This window comes from Astyanax mexicanus, chromosome 7 (genome assembly GCF_023375975.1).
Source record: "Astyanax mexicanus isolate ESR-SI-001 chromosome 7, AstMex3_surface, whole genome shotgun sequence".
In the NCBI taxonomy this organism is placed as follows: Eukaryota; Metazoa; Chordata; class Actinopteri; order Characiformes; family Acestrorhamphidae; genus Astyanax; species Astyanax mexicanus.
In genome coordinates this window covers 57,268,585-57,286,712 of record NC_064414.1, presented here as the reverse complement: position 1 = coordinate 57,286,712, position 18,128 = coordinate 57,268,585, and the positions used below count along the sequence as shown (strand labels likewise).

Genomic DNA, 18,128 nt, shown 5'->3' with positions numbered 1-18,128 from the left:
GTTAAGGGTTAAGGTTTAGGGGTTAAGGTTTAAGGGTTAAGGTTTAGGGGTTAAGGTTTAAGGGTTAAGGTTTAAGGGTTAAGGTTTAAGGGTTAAGGTTTAGGGGTTAATGTTTAGGGGTTAAGGTTTAGGGGTTAAGGGTTAAGGTTTAGGGGTTAAGGTTTAGGGGTTAAGGTTTAGGGGTTAAGGTTTAGGGGTTAAGGTTTAGGGGTTAAGGTTTAAGGGTTAAGGTTTAGGGGTTAAGGTTTAGGGGTTAAGGGTTAAGGTTTAGGGGTTAAGGTTTAAGGGTTAAGGTTTAGGGGTTAAGGTTTAAGGGTTAAGGGTTAAGGTTTAGGGGTTAAGGTTTAGGGGTTAAGGGTTAAGGTTTAGGGGTTAAGGTTTAAGGGTTAAGGTTTAGGGGTTAAGGTTTAGGGGTTAAGGTTTAAGGGTTAAGGTTTAAGGGTTAAGGTTTAGGGGTTAAGGTTTAGGGGTTAAGGTTTAGGGGTTAAGGTTTAAGGGTTAAGGTTTAGGGGTTAAGGTTTAAGGGTTAAGGTTTAAGGGTTAAGGTTTAGGGGTTAAGGTTTAGGGGTTAAGGTTTAAGGGTTAAGGTTTAAGGGTTAAGGGTTAAGGTTTAGGGGTTAAGGTTTAGGGGTTAAGGTTTAAGGGTTAAGGTTTAGGGGTTAAGGTTTAAGGGTTAAGGGTTAAGGTTTAGGGGTTAAGGTTTAGGGGTTTAGGGGTTAAGGTTTAGGGGTTAAGGTTTAGGGGTTAAGGTTTAGGGGTTAAGGTTTAAGGGTTAAGGTTTAAGGGTTAAGGTTTAGGGGTTAAGGTTTAGGGGTTAAGGTTTAAGGGTTAAGGTTTAGGGGTTAAGGTTTAAGGGTTAAGGTTTAGGGGTTAAGGTTTAAGGGTTAAGGCTTAAGGGTTAAGGTTTAGGGGTTAAGGTTTAGGGGTTAAGGTTTAAGGGTTAAGGTTTAAGGGTTAAGGTTTAAGGGTTAAGGTTTAGGGGTTAAGGTTTAAGGGTTAAGGTTTAGGGGTTAAGGTTTAAGGGTTAAGGTTTAAGGGTTAAGGTTTAAGGGTTAAGGTTTAAGGGTTACGGTTTAGGGGTTACGGTTTAGGGGTTAAGGTTTAAGGGTTAAGGTTTATGGGTTAAGGTTTAGGGGTTAAGGTTTAAGGGTTAAGGGTTAAGGTTTAGGGGTTAAGGGTTAAGGTTTAAGGGTAAGGTTTAGGGGTTAAGGTTTAGGGGTTAAGGTTTAGGGGTTAAGGGTTAAGGTTTAGAGGTTAAGGTTTAAGGGTTAAGGTTTAGGGGTTAAGGGTTAAGGTTTAGGGGTTAAGGTTTAAGGGTTAAGGTTTAAGGGTTAAGGTTTAGGGGTTGAGGTTTAAGGGTTAAGGTTTAGGGGTTAAGGTTTAGGGGTTAAGGTTTAGGGGTTAAGGTTTAAGGGTTAAGGTTTAGGGGTTAAGGTTTAAGGGTTAAGGTTTAAGGGTTAAGGTTTAGGGTTTAAGGTTTAAGGGTTAAGGTTTAGAAGTTAAGGTTTAGGGGTTAAGGTTTAAGGGTTAAGGGTTAAGGTTTAAGGGTTAATGTTTAGGGGTTACGGTTTAAGGGTTAAGGGTTAAGGTTTAGGGGTTAAGGTTTAGGGGTTAAGGTTTAAGGGTTAAGGTTTAAGGGTTAAGGTTTAAGGGTTAAGGTTTAGGGGTTAAGGTTTAAGGGTTAAGGTTTAGGGTTTAAGGTTTAGGGGTTAAGGGTTAAGGGTTAAGGTTTAGGGGTTAAGGTTTAGGGGTTAAGGGTTAAGGTTTAGGGGTTAAGGGTTAAGGTTTAGGGGTTAAGGTTTAGGGGTTAAGGTTTAAGGGTTAAGGTTTAGGGGTTAAGGTTTAGGGGTTAAGGGTTAAGGTTTAGGGGTTAATGTTTAAGGGTTAAGGTTTAAGGGTTAAGGTTTAGGGGTTAAGGTTTAAGGGTTAAGGTTTAGGGGTTAAGCTTTAAGGTTTAGGGGTTAAGGGTTAAGGTTTAGGGGTTAAGGTTTAAGGGTTAAGGTTTAGGGGTTAAGGTTTAAGGGTTAAGGTTTAAGGGTTAAGGTTTAAGGGTTACGGTTTAGGGGTTAAGGTTTAAGGGTTAAGGTTTATGGGTTAAGGTTTAGGGGTTAAGGTTTAAGGGTTAAGGTTTAAGGTTTAGGGGTTAAGGGTTAAGGTTTAAGGGTTAAGGTTTAGGGGTTAAGGTTTAGGGGTTAAGGTTTAGGGGTTAAGGGTTAAGGTTTAGGGGTTAATGTTTAAGGGTTAAGGTTTAAGGGTTAAGGTTTAGGGGTTAAGGTTTAAGGGTTAAGGTTTAGGGGTTAAGCTTTAAGGTTTAGGGGTTAAGGGTTAAGGTTTAGGGGTTAAGGTTTAAGGGTTAAGGTTTAGGGGTTAAGGTTTAACATCTTAAGACCCAAACTCATGCATAACGTGTTTTTTATTTCTATTTGGGCTAATTGGCACCTGATTTGTGCAAAAAAAAAAACTACCTTTTTTACATAATGTAGTTTCTGAGAAAGATTATGTCCACGTATGAGGACTTTAGTTTTATATTTATCATTTATTTTGTGCCTGAAAACATCAGCATTTTTTTGACTGAGTGCAAGACGAAAGTAGAAACAACAATGGTGCAGTTTTTTTGCAATATGGCTCATTTAAAGAGCTGCTTCAACATGAACATAAGATAACAAAGTAAAAAAAAAAAAACATTTACTGTATTTACTGTTCATTGTTTTTTTTTTTTTTATAACAAAATCGGAACTGTAACATGTTAAACTCTATAACTCTATAATGACCTCAAAAGACGACACCAGGCCCTTGTAGAGCAAAATGTAGTGTTGTGGTCTAGACAACCCAAAATGTGATGTCCACACATGTGGACGCCAGGTCCTAGGAGGTTAAGGGTTAAGGTTTAAGGGTTAAGGTTTAGGGGTTACGGTTTAAGGGTTAAGGTTTAAGGGTTAAGGTTTAGGGGTTAAGGTTTAAGGGTTAAGGGTTAAGGTTTAGGGGTTAAGGGTTAAGGTTTAGGGGTTAAGGTTTAGGGGTTAAGGGTTAAGGTTTAGGGGTTAAGGTTTAGGGGTTAAGGTTTAAGGGTTAAGGTTTAAGGGATAAGGTTTAGGGGTTAAGGGTTAAGGTTTAGGGGTTAAGGTTTAGGGGTTAAGGTTTAAGGGTTAAGGTTTAGGGGTTAAGGATTAGGGGTTAAGGGTTAAGGTTTAGGGGTTAAGGTTTAGGGGTTAAGGTTTAAGGATTAGGGGTTAAGGGTTAAGGTTTAGGGGTTAAGGTTTAGGGGTTAAGGTTTAAGGGTTAAGGTTTAGGGGTTAAGGTTTAAGGGTTAAGGTTTAGGGGTTAAGGTTTAGGGGTTAAGGTTTAAGGGTTAAGGTTTAGGGGTTAAGGTTTAAGGGTTAAGGTTTAAGGGTTAAGGTTTAGGGGTTAAGGTTTGGGGGTTAAGGGTTAAGGGTTAAGGTTTAAGGTTTAGGGGTTAAGGTTTAAGGGTTAAGGTTAATTGGGTACAGGTTTGAATATTTAATTGTTAAGGTTTTAGGGTTAAAAGTTTAAAGTGTGTTAGTGTTACTTACACAGATAATGATCCACAGCGGGACGAGGATGATGGCGATGCTGCAGGGGATGATGATGGCCAATGCCCATCCTGGAAACGCCCCTCCGCCACTGGTGGTGCTGGTGAGGGGCATGGTGGTGGTGGGCTGGATGGTGGTCTGAGGACTGGTGGAAACCAAACCACTAACTTTAAGAATTTCCTCCAGAAATCCACTCGGAGTTTTAATCTCCCCCTCCACAAATACGTACTCCGAATCCGCCTGGATCACAGTCACATTACCGCTGCAGGAACACAGTCAGAAACACAGAAATGAACACAGTCAGGAAAAAATAGACAGGAACACATACAGAAACACAGTCAGAAGCACAGTCCTGAACACAGACAGGAACACAGACAGAAACACAGTCAGGAACACAGACAGGAACACAGTCAGGAACACAGACAGGAAAACAAACAGAAACACAGACAGAAACACACACAGAAACACAGACAGAAACACAGTCAGGAACACAGACAGGAACACAGACAGGAACACAGTCAGGAACACAGACAGGAACAGAGACAGGAACAGAGACAGGAACACAGACAAGAACACAGACAGGAACACAGACAGAAACACAGTCAGGAACACAGACAGAAACACAGACAGGAAGACAGTCAAGAACACAGACAGGAAAACAAACAGAAACACAGTCAGGAACAGAAAAGGAACAAAGTCAGGAACACAGTCAGAAGCACAGTCATGAACACAGACAGGAACACAGACAGAAACACAGTCAGGAACACAGACAGGAAGACAGTCAGGAACACAGACAGGAAAACAAACAGAAACACAGTCAGGAACAGAAAAGGAACAAAGTCAGGAACACAGTCAGAAGCACAGTCATGAACACAGACAGGAACACAGTCAGGAACACAGACAGGAACACAGACAGGAACACAGTCAGGAACACAGACAGGAACATAGACAGTAACACAGACAGAAACACAGTCAGGAACACAGACAGGAACACAGACAGGAAGACAGTCAGGAACACAGACAGGAAAACAAACAGAAACACAGTCAGGAACAGAAAAGGAACAAAGTCAGGAACACAGTCAGAAGCACAGTCATGAACACAGACAGGAACACAGACAGGAACACAGTCAGGAACACAGACAGGAAGACAGTCAGGAACACAGACAGGAAAACAAACAGAAACACAGTCAGGAACAGTAAAGGAACAAAGTCAGGAACACAGTCAGAAGCACAGTCATGAACACAGACAGGAACACAGTCAGGAACAGAAAAGGAACAAAGTCATGAACACAGACAGGAACACAGACAGGAACACAGTTAGGAACACAGACAGGAACATAGACAGTAACACAGTCAGGAACACAGACAGGAACACAGACAGGAACACAGACAGGAACAGAAAAGGAACAAAGTCATGAACACAGACAGGAACACAGTCAGGAACACAGACAGGAACACAGACAGAAACACAGTCAGGAACACAGTCAGGAACACAGACAGGAACACAGTCAGGAACACAGACAGGAACACAGACAGGAACACAGACAGGAACACAGTCATGAACACAGACAGGAACACAGACAGGAACACAGACAGAAACACAGTCAGGAACACAGACAGGAACACAGACAGAAACACAGTCAGGAACACAGTCAGGAACACAGACAGGAACACAGACAGGAACACAGTCAGGAACACAGTCAGGAACACAGACAGTGGGGATGTTACTCACGAGTAGTTTGCTTTTGGGAAAATGAACGTTGTGGCATTTTTAGAATTTAATATTTTATTCAGCTGAAAGAGAAAAACATTAAATATAAATCTGTGACGATTAAAATGATATTAAATAATGAAACTTTAATTTAAGTGATTCAGAAGTTTCTGCTCACCAGGCCGTTAACTGTGTTCTGAATGGCAGTATACGTTTCATTCCTCATCTCAGGATTTGGTGAAATGTTTACATTACTGATCTTAAACCCGAAGCTGATACTGTAGGAGTTCTTACCCATTTCTGAAAGAAAAGGATGGAAATGCTGAAATAGGAAAAACTCTTAAAATACAGAAATTATTGGGATTAATTAGGATTATTATTTACCCAGAAATGTATTATTATTTAGATTTAAGAGCCGTTCATTTCTCTGACTGGACTGATAATGAATTTACAGAGCAGAGTTAACTGTGTTTAACAGAGTTAAAAAATTAACAGTGAGAACCAGTTAATTTTCATACTCAAGATATCTTAAAAGAAAGATCACACATTTCCAGATGTTTGATGTTGAGTTCCTCAGCTCTCGTAAGGTTCTGGATGTTGTGCAGATGCAGTATTATCCATAAAAAAAATGTTATCCTGGTGCAGCTATTGCACTAAAAATAAAATTAAGCAATTAAACAAATTTTATTTGGTTGTATGTATGTGTTTTTGGAATACTACAACTAATAATAATAAACAAAAAAGTAAATAATAATAATAATAATAATAATAATAATAATAATAATAATAATGGTTTGGAAACAGAAGCAATTCTGGGAAATCCACATTATTATTTTAACTATAACATTATCCTGATGGGGGAAGACTCACTCTGATAGGTGATGTTCTGGATGCTCACTGGGTTGTTGAGTTTCAGCATTTGGACGTTTCTCCTCATTCGGACGCTGGAGTCCAGCAGGTAATTGGCAGCAGTAAGGATGTCTGCCTCGCTGGGAACAGTGGTCACGTTCTTAAAGACCAGCCGAATATAAATCAGCACAGTTCCCAGCCTGAAACAGGACAGATCAGACCTTTAAACCACATCATTAAACATAAAAAACTCTAAATTAACAACTTTAAACTTCTAGAGAAGTCAATACATTTCCTTTGGGATCTGATTGTCAATATCAGAGACATTTTGCATTTCTATTGGTTAATTAATCTTAATTAATTCTAATACAATATAAAAAATCAGAAAGAATAAATGAAAACTCAAAAATACATAACCCTACAAAAGCCACAATATAGGAGCCAATGCACTTTATTTTACATAATTCTATATAATTCTGTCAAAAAAATGCTGCACTTACAGACTCTGAGCTGTAGTAGTGTTCTGTAGAGTGGTGGTTGCTGTGGTGGCCACTGTGAGGGTTGCTGTGGTGGTTGCTGTGGGGGGCGCTGCGGTAGTTGCTGTGGGGGGCGCTGTGGTGGTTGCTGTGGGGGGCGCTGTGGTGGTTGCTGTGGTGGCCCCTGTGGTGGTTGCTGTGAGGGGCGCTGTGGTGGTTTCTGTGGGGGGCGCTGTGGTGGTTTCTGTGGGGGGCGCTGTGGTGGTTGCTGTGGTGGCCCCTGTGGTGGTTGCTGTGAGGGGCGCTGTGGTGGCCCCTGTGGTGGTTGCTGTGGGGGGCGCTGTGGTGGTTGCTGTGAGGGGTGCTGTGGTGGTTGCTGTGGTGGCCCCTGTGGTGGTTGCTGTGAGGGGCGCTGTGGTGGTTTCTGTGGGGGGCGCTGTGGTGGTTGCTGTGGTGGCCCCTGTGGTGGTTGCTGTGAGGGGCGCTGTGGTGACCCCTGTGGTGGTTGCTGTGGGGGGCGCTGTGGTGGTTGCTGTGAGGGGCGCTGTGGTGGTTGCTGTGGTGGCCCCTGTGGTGGTTGCTGTGAGGGGTGCTGTGGTGGTTTCTGTGGGGGGCGCTGTGGTGGCCCCTGTGGTGGTTGCTGTGGGGGGCGCTGTGGTGGTTGCTGTGGTAATTGTAGTTGTTAATGTTGATCAAAACATGCTATACAAATGAAAAAACATTGTCATAAACATAAGAACAAAAATAATACCTATAGAAATAAACCTACCGTGTGAAAATGCAATCAAACGCAGGAAGCTGGCTGGTTTATTAAGATCTGTCTCCTGGAAATGGTAAACTATGCCTCCAAGAATCTGATTGGCCATGCTCCTGAAAAAAAAATGTGCAGGTCAAATTTCAATTTACTGAATATTTCAACTTATGAGTCCAGAAAATTTTCGTTAGATACGTACGTGAATCTCACTCCCTGAGGACTGAAGAGTTCAGCCCCAGGATCATTCAGGACCAAATTCAGCTAAAATAAAAACAAAAAAAACAACATGAGGGAAATAAACCCACATTAAAGTTAAGGGCCCTATCGTACACCCCGCGCAAGGCGTGTAGCGGCGCGTTGCCATCGTACACCCGGTCAACAGTCTATTTTTACGCCTTGCACACAAGTCTTTAAAATAGCAATGAACTTCTGGAATATATTAAGGCCGATGGGCGTGGTGGTCTGGAAATGACGTGTGTTCACGTAAATGTCTGGCGTGTTTCTATCTTGGCAGCGGAAAAACGCGTTGCACGATTGATCCTGTGAAAGGACGTCGAAATTCAGCTGTCACTGGAACACCAAAAACTGAATCAAGATCACCCTGCGCTCCAAAAAAACCCATACCATCACTTCTTTACCACAGTAAAAAATAAAAACTTACCCAGAGCCTTCAGCAATCAACTATAAAAATAATATACTTAAAAATCTGCATGACAGTTATGGGGAGTTATATTTATGTTTAGTACGCAGACTTAATAACTGTAACTTAATCACAGCAGACACAGGCATTCTGCTGTTTGAGAATTTTAACAGATGCTTATTCTCACTCAAATGCTGGAGTTTTAGAAATAAAAAATAAACATAATGGACAAATCGACTAAACATTTTTTTTATTATTTCACTTCGCTATTATTTAACTAAAAATTCACTTTTATTATAATTTTTTTATATATCTGAAAATAAAGCACATTGTCACCCTGGCCTCTGGGGCTGTCCGCCAATTATAGAAAACTTAAAACTTTTAAAATACACAGAAATATAAAGCTATATGTTAGCGTTCGTTACTTATCACCAGGGCAAATTTATACAAATATTAAATATATTAATTAACGAAAATCTCTCTCTCTCTCTCTCTCTCTCTCTCTCTCTCTCTCTCTCTCTCTCTCTTTTGCAGCGTGGAGCTGAATTCAGCGCGAATAATTAAATCTCAGTTCAGGTAAATAAAAATAAGTAAGGACCTGTGAGTTAATCATATATTTTCAAATATAAAGGATAGGTTAATTAAAACTGAAACTGAAACTTTTATTACTCTGCGCACTATCAGAAAGCCTGTGATTGTTTTAAATTCGTTTTTTAATGAGTTTATATTTTATATTATTATTTTTTTTATTCCTTGTAATTATTTTAATTATTTTATTAATCAAATTATTAAATATATATATAATTTTTTCCCATGAGTCCCATGTTCTTAGTTTATTGGTATAAATTTGATAATTTCTTATCATTATACTTTAATTTCACGGCTATTATTACTTTATTCATAAGATATAAATTCTTTACTTTTTATGTCAATTTTATGATCTTTTTAAAATGTCCTATTTTTCCTTTTTATGTATAGATTTTATTCGTCTATAGTAAATGTCAGTTTTTATTTCTATTTGTTTATATTTTTAATCCCTTTTAAACTGTAAATGAGGGTCTCCCTCCAGTGTAAATAATTGATTGCTTCATTAATATTCAGTGTTAAAAACCCAGTTTTTACATAAACAGTAAACAGAATAAAGAATAAAATAACTTTACTCTTCTCTAAGCTGCTGGTGTATCTTCACAGCGTGAGGCGCAGTTTCCTATGTGCTCTTAAAATAGGAATGAACAGAAGTCAGCGCACATCTGCCTCTTAAAGGGGATGACTACAGACACACTGATAGGTTTATTTCACGTTACGCCCAAAACACACCCATGAATAATTAAGGGAATTAAAACACACCCTTTGCACCGTTGGAGCTGCGCAAGGCGTATTTTTCGCACCCTCAAGATACCAAAGACAGAGTACACGCCCCTAAATCCAACTGCGCAAAGCGCAATTACCTAGTGCGCTGTAGATCGTTAAAATAGGGCCCCAAATATAAAGACAAACATTTATATGTGTTACTGGACTCACCGCTGTGTTGATGGAGTTCTGCACTTGGGTGTAGGTGCTGTTCCTGAGCTCAGCGCTCTCTGGCATGCTGATATTACTGAGGCTGAATGTGAAGATGACTGCATAGGAGGAGTCTGAAATTTCTGAGGAACAAATCAAACATCATTTAGTGATCAAATAACAGATTCAATCTGGAATTTCTCATCGACTCTGATCAGAACACTCCCAGTAGCTGAGAGGTAAACGTACTCTGATAGCTGATGTTCAGCACGTTAGTAGAATGGTTGAGGTGTGAGAGTCGAGAGTTGAGCAGAGTTGTGGTAGCATTGAGGACCGAACTCTCACTGGGGACGGTAGAGGAGGAATTGAACACCAGCCTGGCAGAAACCACTGCAGCACCAGATCTGGAGGAACAATAAAACATATTAATGGTTTCTGAAGAATGAAGAATAAACCGATATAAATATCAATGTTAGAAACTAAACATACATTGTGGAAGGCGTCGCTGTGGAAGTCACCATCAGACTGTTTGTAGTCGTTGGAGAAACCGTTGTTGTTGAAGCTACAAAATAACAGAATTAGAGAAACAGATTATATTAAACCTGATCAAAATCAGAAACAATAGTAAGAGGACAGCTGAAATACAGCATATTGTGTCTTTAATTACCAATCTGTGTCTTGAGCTCATTGAAGAAGCTGATGGGTACTTTGGTGTCTCCATCTTGGAAGAGGTACTCCATGTTGCCTTCAATCTGATTGGCTGAGCTTCTGTTTAGAGACATTAAGGGATTATAATTGTAATTCTATTTACAGAACAATGACCTCTAAAGAAAAAATAACGTAGGTCAAAGGTCAGATCTATGGAGAACTTACATGAAGACTGAGCTCTGGGGTTCAAAAAGATCTGCACCAGGTTGATTTAGCAGTGTGTTCAGCTGGAAACAGAAACAACGATATTAAGGTTTAGTAATTTAAGTAATTTAAGTACTAATTACATTTACTCAGGTAATGTTGTGAGTTTATTTCCTGTCGCCCTGAGCAAACTCCACCAATGAACGACCCTTCCTTTCCTGGGTTCTGGAGCTCCGCCCACCTTTAACAAACTGATGGACATCATCCTGCAGCCTCATCATGAATAGAACACTGCGTATCTAGATGATGTCCTCATTTATTCAGTGATCTGGAGTGAACATGTCTACCAATTGGACTATAACAGGACTATAAGGGAGGTGGGCTCACTGCCGTCCCTCTGAAGTTCCACATGGGGCTTATGGAGACTCAATATCGTGGTTTAAGCATTGGAGAGGATCTTCTCCACCCCAAGAAAAGAAAATCATCACCATCTTGAACTGACCTGTTTCTACCCACAACTCGTACAGAAGTTGTTCTGATTGGAAGAATCCGTTGATTAATGTAGACTCACCGCTGTGTTGATGGAGTTCTGCACTTGGGTGTAGGTGCTGTTCCTGAGGTCAGCGCTCTCTGGCATGCTGATATTACTGAGGCTGAATGTGAAGATGACTGCATAGGAGGAGTCTGAAATTTCTGAGGAACAAATCAAACATCATTTAGTGATCAAATAACAGATTCAATCTGGAATTTCTCATCGACTCTGATCAGAACATTCCCAGTAGCTGAGAGGTAAACGTACTCTGATAGCTGATGTTCAGCACGTTAGTAGAATGGTTGAGGTTTGAGAGTCGAGAGTTGAGCAGAGTTGTGGTAGCATTGAGGACCGAACTCTCACTGGGGACGGTAGAGGAGGAACTGAACACCAGTCTGGCATAAACCACTGCAGCACCAGATCTGGAGGAACAATAAAACATATTAATGGTATCTGAATAATGAAGAATAAACAGATATAAATATCAATGTTAGAAATTAAACATACATTGTGGAAGGCGTCGCTGTGGAAGTCACCATCAGACTGTTTGTAGTCGTTGGAGAAACCGTTGTTGTTGAAGCTACAAAATAACAGAATTAGAGAAACAGATTATATTAAACCTGATCAAAATCTGAACCAATAGTAAGAGGACAGCTGAAATACAGCATATTGTGTCTTTAATTACCAATCTGTGTCTTGAGCTCATTGAAGAAGCTGATGGGTACTTTGGTGTCTCCATCTTGGAAGAGGTACTCCATGTTGCCTTCAATCTGATTGGCTGAGCTTCTGTTTAGAGACATTAAGGGATTATAATTGTAATTCTATTTACAGAACAATGACCTCTAAAGAAAAAATAACGTAGGTCAAAGGTCAGATCTATGGAGAACTTACATGAAGACTGAGCTCTGGGGTTCAAAAAGATCTGCACCAGGTTGATTTAGCAGTGTGTTCAGCTGGAAACAGAAACAACGATATTAAGGTTTAGTAATTTAAGTAATTTAAGTACTAATTACATTTACTCAGGTAATGTTGTGAGTTTATTTCCTGTCGCCCTGAGCAAACTCCACCAATGAACGACCCTTCCTTTCCTGGGTTCTGGAGCTCCGCCCACCTTTAACAAACTGATGGACATCATCCTGCAGCCTCATCATGAATAGAACACTGCGTATCTAGATGATGTCCTCATTTATTCAGTGATCTGGAGTGAACATGTCTACCAATTGGACTATAACAGGACTATAAGGGAGGTGGGCTCACTGCCGTCCCTCTGAAGTTCCACATGGGGCTTATGGAGACTCAATATCGTGGTTTAAGCATTGGAGAGGATCTTCTCCACCCCAAGAAAAGAAAATCATCACCATCTTGAACTGACCTGTTTCTACCCACAACTCGTACAGAAGTTGTTCTGATTGGAAGAATCCGTTGATTAATGTAGACTCACCGCTGTGTTGATGGAGTTCTGCACTTGGGTGTAGGTGCTGTTCCTGAGGTCAGCGCTCTCTGGCATGCTGATATTACTGAGGCTGAATGTGAAGATGACTGCATAGGAGGAGTCTGAAATTTCTGAGGAACAAATCAAACATCATTTAGTGATCAAATAACAGATTCAATCTGGAATTTCTCATCGACTCTGATCAGAACATTCCCAGTAGCTGAGAGGTAAACGTACTCTGATAGCTGATGTTCAGCACGTTAGTAGAATGGTTGAGGTTTGAGAGTCGAGAGTTGAGCAGAGTTGTGGTAGCATTGAGGACCGAACTCTCACTGGGGACGGTAGAGGAGGAACTGAACACCAGTCTGGCATAAACCACTGCAGCACCAGATCTGGAGGAACAATAAAACATATTAATGGTATCTGAATAATGAAGAATAAACAGATATAAATATCAATGTTAGAAATTAAACATACATTGTGGAAGGCGTCGCTGTGGAAGTCACCATCAGACTGTTTGTAGTCGTTGGAGAAACCGTTGTTGTTGAAGCTACAAAATAACAGAATTAGAGAAACAGATTATATTAAACCTGATCAAAATCTGAACCAATAGTAAGAGGACAGCTGAAATACAGCATATTGTGTCTTTAATTACCAATCTGTGTCTTGAGCTCATTGAAGAAGCTGATGGGTACTTTGGTGTCTCCATCTTGGAAGAGGTACTCCATGTTGCCTTCAATCTGATTGGCTGAGCTTCTGTTTAGAGACATTAAGGGATTATAATTGTAATTCTATTTACAGAACAATGACCTCTAAAGAAAAAATAACGTAGGTCAAAGGTCAGATCTATGGAGAACTTACGTGAAGACTGAGCTCTGGGGTTCAAAAAGATCTGCACCAGGTTGATTTAGCAGTGTGTTCAGCTGGAAACAGAAACAACGATATTAAAGTTTAGTAATTTAAGTAATTTTAGTACTAATTACATTTACTCAGGTAATGTTGTGAGTTTATTTCCTGTCGCCCTGAGCAAACTCCACCAGTGGAGACGTCATGTGACAGCAGCAATACTGGGTTGTAGCAATGAACGACCCTTCCTTTCCTGGGTTCTGGAGCTCCGCCCACCTTTAACAAACTGATGGACATCATCCTGCAGCCTCATCATGAATAGAACACTGCGTATCTGGATGATGTCCTCATTTATTCAGTGATCTGGAGTGAACATGTCTACCAATTGGACTATAACAGGACTATAAGGGAGGTGGGCTCACTGCCGTCCCTCTGAAGTTCCACATGGGGCTTATGGAGACTCAATATCGTGGTTAGAGCATTGGAGAGGATCTTCTCCACCCCAAGAAAAGAAAGTCATCACCATCTTGAACTGACCTGTTTCTACCCACAACTCGTACAGAAGTTGTTCTGATTGGAAGAATCCGTTGATTAATGTAGACTCACCGCTGTGTTGATGGAGTTCTGCACTTGGGTGTAGGTGCTGTTCCTGAGGTCAGCGCTCTCTGGCATGCTGATATTACTGAGGCTGAATGTGAAGATGACTGCATAGGAAGAGTCTGAAGTTTCTGAGGAACAAATCAAACATCATTTAGTGATCAAATAACAGATTCAATCTGGAATTTCTCATCGACTCTGATCAGAACATTCCCAGTAGCTGAGAGGTAAACGTACTCTGATAGCTGATGTTCAGCACGTTAGTAGAATGGTTGAGGTTTGAGAGTCGAGAGTTGAGCAGAGTTGTGGTAGCATTGAGGACCGAACTCTCACTGGGGACGGTAGAGGAGGAATTGAACACCAGCCTGGCAGAAACCACTGCAGCACCAGATCTGGAGGAACAATAAAACATATTAATGGTTTCTGAAGAATGGAGAATAAACAGATATAAATATCAATGTTAGAAACTAAACATACATTGTGGAAGGCGTCGCTGTGGAAGTCACCATCAGACTGTTTGTAGTCGTTGGAGAAACCGTTGTTGTTGAAGCTACAAAACATCAGAATTATAGAAACAGATTATATTAAACCTGATCAAAATCAGAAACAATAGTAAGAGGACAGCTGAAATACAGCATATTGTGTCTTTAATTACCAATCTGTGTCTTGAGCTCATTGAAGAAGCTGATGGGTACTTTGGTGTCTCCATCTTGGAAGAGGTACTCCATGTTGCCTTCAATCTGATTGGCTGAGCTTCTGTTTAGAGACATTAAGGGATTATAATTGTAATTCTATTTACAGAACAATGACCTCTAAAGAAAAACTAACGTAGGTCAAAGGTCAGATGTTTGGAGAACTTACGTGAAGACTGAGCTCTGGGGTTCAAAAAGATTTGCACCAGGTTGATTTAGCAGTGTGTTCAGCTGGAAACAGAAACAACGATATTAAGGTTTAGTAATTTAAGTAATTTAAGTACTAATTACATTTACTCAGGTAATGTTGTGAGTTTATTTCCTGTCGCCCTGAGCAAACTCCACCAATGAACGACCCTTCCTTTCCTGGGTTCTGGAGCTCCGCCCACCTTTAACAAACTGATGGACATCATCCTGCAGCCTCATCATGAATAGAACACTGCGTATCTAGATGATGTCCTCATTTATTCAGTGATCTGGAGTGAACATGTCTACCAATTGGACTATAACAGGACTGTAAGGGAGGTGGGCTCACTGCCGTCCCTCTGAAGCTCCACATGGGGCTTATGGAGACTCAATATCGTGGTTAGAGCATTGGAATGGATCTTCTCCACCCCAAGAAAAGAAAGTCATCCCCATCTTGAACTGACCTGTTTCTACCCACAACTCGTACAGAAGTTGTTCTGATTGGAAGAATCCGTTGATTAATGTAGACTCACCGCTGTGTTGATGGAGTTCTGCACTTGGGTGTAGGTGCTGTTCCTGAGGTCAGCGCTCTCTGGCATGCTGATATTACTGAGGCTGAATGTGAAGATGACTGCATAGGAGGAGTCTGAAGTTTCTGAGGAACAAATCAAACATCATTTAGTGATCAAATAACAGATTCAATCTGGAATTTCTCATCGACTCTGATCAGAACATTCCCAGTAGCTGAGAGGTAAACGTACTCTGATAGCTGATGTTCAGCACGTTAGTAGAATGGTTGAGGTTTGAGAGTCGAGAGTTGAGCAGAGTTGTGGTAGCATTGAGGACCGAACTCTCACTGGGGACGGTAGAGGAGGAATTGAACACCAGTCTGGCAGAAACCACTGCAGCACCAGATCTGGAGGAACAATAAAACATATTAATAGTTTCTGAAGAATGAAGAATAAACAGATATAAATGTCAATATTAGAAATTAAACATACATTGTGGAAGGCGTCGCTGTGGAAGTCACCATCAGACTGGTTGTAGTCGTTGGAGAAACTGTTGTTGTTGAAGCTACAAAATAACAGAATTAGAGAAACAGATTATATTAAACCTGATCAAAATCAGAACCAATAGTAAGAAGACAGCTGAAATACAGTATATTGTGTCTTTAATCACCAATCTGTGTCTTGAGCTCATTGAAGAAGCTGATGGGTACTTTGGTGTCTCCATCTTGGAAGAGGTACTCCATGTTGCCTTCAATCTGATTTGCTGAGCTTCTGTTTAGAGAAATTAGGGGATTACAATTATAATACTATTTACAGAAAAATGACCTCTAAAAGAAAAAAAAAACGTAGGTCAAAGGTCAGATCTATGGAGAACTTACGTGAAGACTGAGCTCTGGGGTTCAAAAAGATCTGCACCAGGTTGATTTAGCAGTGTGTTCAGCTGGAAACAGAAACAACGATATTAAGGTTTAGTAATTTAAGTAATTTTAGTACTAATTACATTTGCTCAGGTAATGTTGTGAGTTTATTTCCTGTCGCCCTGAGCAAACTCCACCAGTGGAGACGTCATGTGGCAGCAGCAATACTGGGTTGTAGCAATGAATGACCCTTCCTTTCATGTGTCCTGGATCTCCGCCCACCTTTAACAAACTGATGGACATCATCCTGCAGCCTCATCATGAATAGAACACTGCGTATCTAGATGATGTCCTCATTTATTCAGTGATCTGGAGTGAACATGTCTACCAATTGGACTATAACAGGACTATAAGGGAGGTGGGCTCACTGCCGTCCCTCTGAAGTTCCACATGGGGCTTATGGAGACTCAATATCGTGGTTAGAGCATTGGAGAGGATCTTCTCCACCCCAAGAAAAGAAAGTCATCCCCATCTTGAACTGACCTGTTTCTACCCACAACTCGTACATAAGTTGTTCTGATTGGAAGAATCTGTTGATTAATGTAGACTCACCGCTGTGTTGATGGAGTTCTGCACTTGGGTGTAGGTGCTGTTCCTGAGGTCAGCGCTCTCTGGCATGCTGATATTACTGAGGCTGAATGTGAAGATGACTGCATAGGAGGAGTCTGAAGTTTCTGAGGAACAAATCAAACATCATTTAGTGATCAAATAACAGATTCAATCTGGAATTTTTCATCGACTCTGATCAGAACATTCCCAGTAGCTGAGAGGTAAACGTACTCTGATAGCCGATGTTCAGCACGTTAGTAGAATGGTTGAGGTTTGAGAGTCGAGAGTTGAGCAGAGTTGTGGTAGCATTGAGGACTGAACTCTCACTGGGGACGGTAGAGGAGGAACTGAACACCAGTCTGGCATAAACCACTGCAGCACCAGATCTGGAGGAACAATAAAACATTGTAGATTCATTTCAGTAAAGTGTATTTATACCTGAATATCTGTTTCATGAAACTTATAATCACTACATACACTGTGGTGAAAGCTGTTAGAGAGGTCTCCAGGACTCTGGTTGTAGAAACTGTTGTAGATGCTGTAAGAGATAAAAAAGATGTGGTCAATAGAGTTCAGAGAACTGGGTTTTGTTCTACACCAGCTTTATCGAAACAGTCACTGACAGGACATTTACTTTTAAAAACAGTAAAAAGTATTTCTGATAAAAATACATTCAAATATACAGGCAGTCCTCCACCCAATCCAAACATTCCCTCTGAGTTTTTCAACTTTTTTAAAGTGATGATGGAAGTGGTAATGTCCCAGTGTTGCTGGTTAAATAAGGAGTTGTAGTCATCATTATTAATATTAATAAAGTTTTTAAGGTGTGTACCTGCTGAGTGGGAAATGCTGTGGTTAGTTTAATTGTTACTGATGCTGGATTTTGACCAGGTGTTGAAAATGTAGCTCTAAGGTTAACTGTGGACTTGGCAGTGAATTGTGTTTCTGGATTTGTTGTTTTTAAATCAGCCGTGGGTGTAACTGTTCCTGTTGGTGCACCTTTTGATGAAGAAGATAAAATGTTTAAAATATTTATTGAACTGGGAAAGGTTGAGCGAGGAATTGTTGTCAGAGTTGATGTTTTCTCAGGCAAAGTTAATCATGTTAAAGTTTCTAAAGTGAACACCTGCCCAGAGCTTATTCCTTATTCTGTTGGAGATTCTGTGGAAAATTTGCTTGCAGTTATTGGTGTAATTTCTTCAGCAGGCTTCATTGACACTGATAAGGAAGCGTGGACTGGGCAGCGGTCTGTGATTCTAAATTTGTTGCCATCAAAAAAACCTTAGAGGAAACTGTTCCTCTTTTGGCTCCTTCTGTGGTCGATAATGTGCTGTAGTATCAGACGTTGTAGTTGATGAAGGTTCTGTTACAGGAAAGATAATGGGTCTGTCCCAAAACCTAGGGAGCTCTCTACATAGACAGCATCTTACGTCATTGGATGCGCGTTCCCGAGAAGTAGGCTGTCCCAATTCTTAGATACCTTAAAATGCTGTCTACTAAGATACCTTATTCTGACCCTGTAATAAGAGAGCATT

General features: G+C 40.6%; 1 protein-coding gene across 1 annotated transcript in view; it reads right to left on the bottom strand.

Moving 5' to 3' along the window:
- The window catches only part of LOC111196798 (serine-rich adhesin for platelets), a 113,790-nt gene that overhangs the window by 90,928 nt on the left and 4,734 nt on the right, over positions 1-18,128 (bottom strand). Inside the window, exons 2-4 of the mRNA XM_049481703.1 lie at positions 17,071-17,131; positions 13,978-14,132; positions 10,905-11,026 (exon numbers count right to left, since the gene is read on the bottom strand). Of these exons, the coding sequence (XP_049337660.1) occupies positions 10,905-11,026; positions 13,978-14,132; positions 17,071-17,131 (338 nt within the window). The remainder of the gene's footprint in view (positions 1-10,904; positions 11,027-13,977; positions 14,133-17,070; positions 17,132-18,128) is intronic.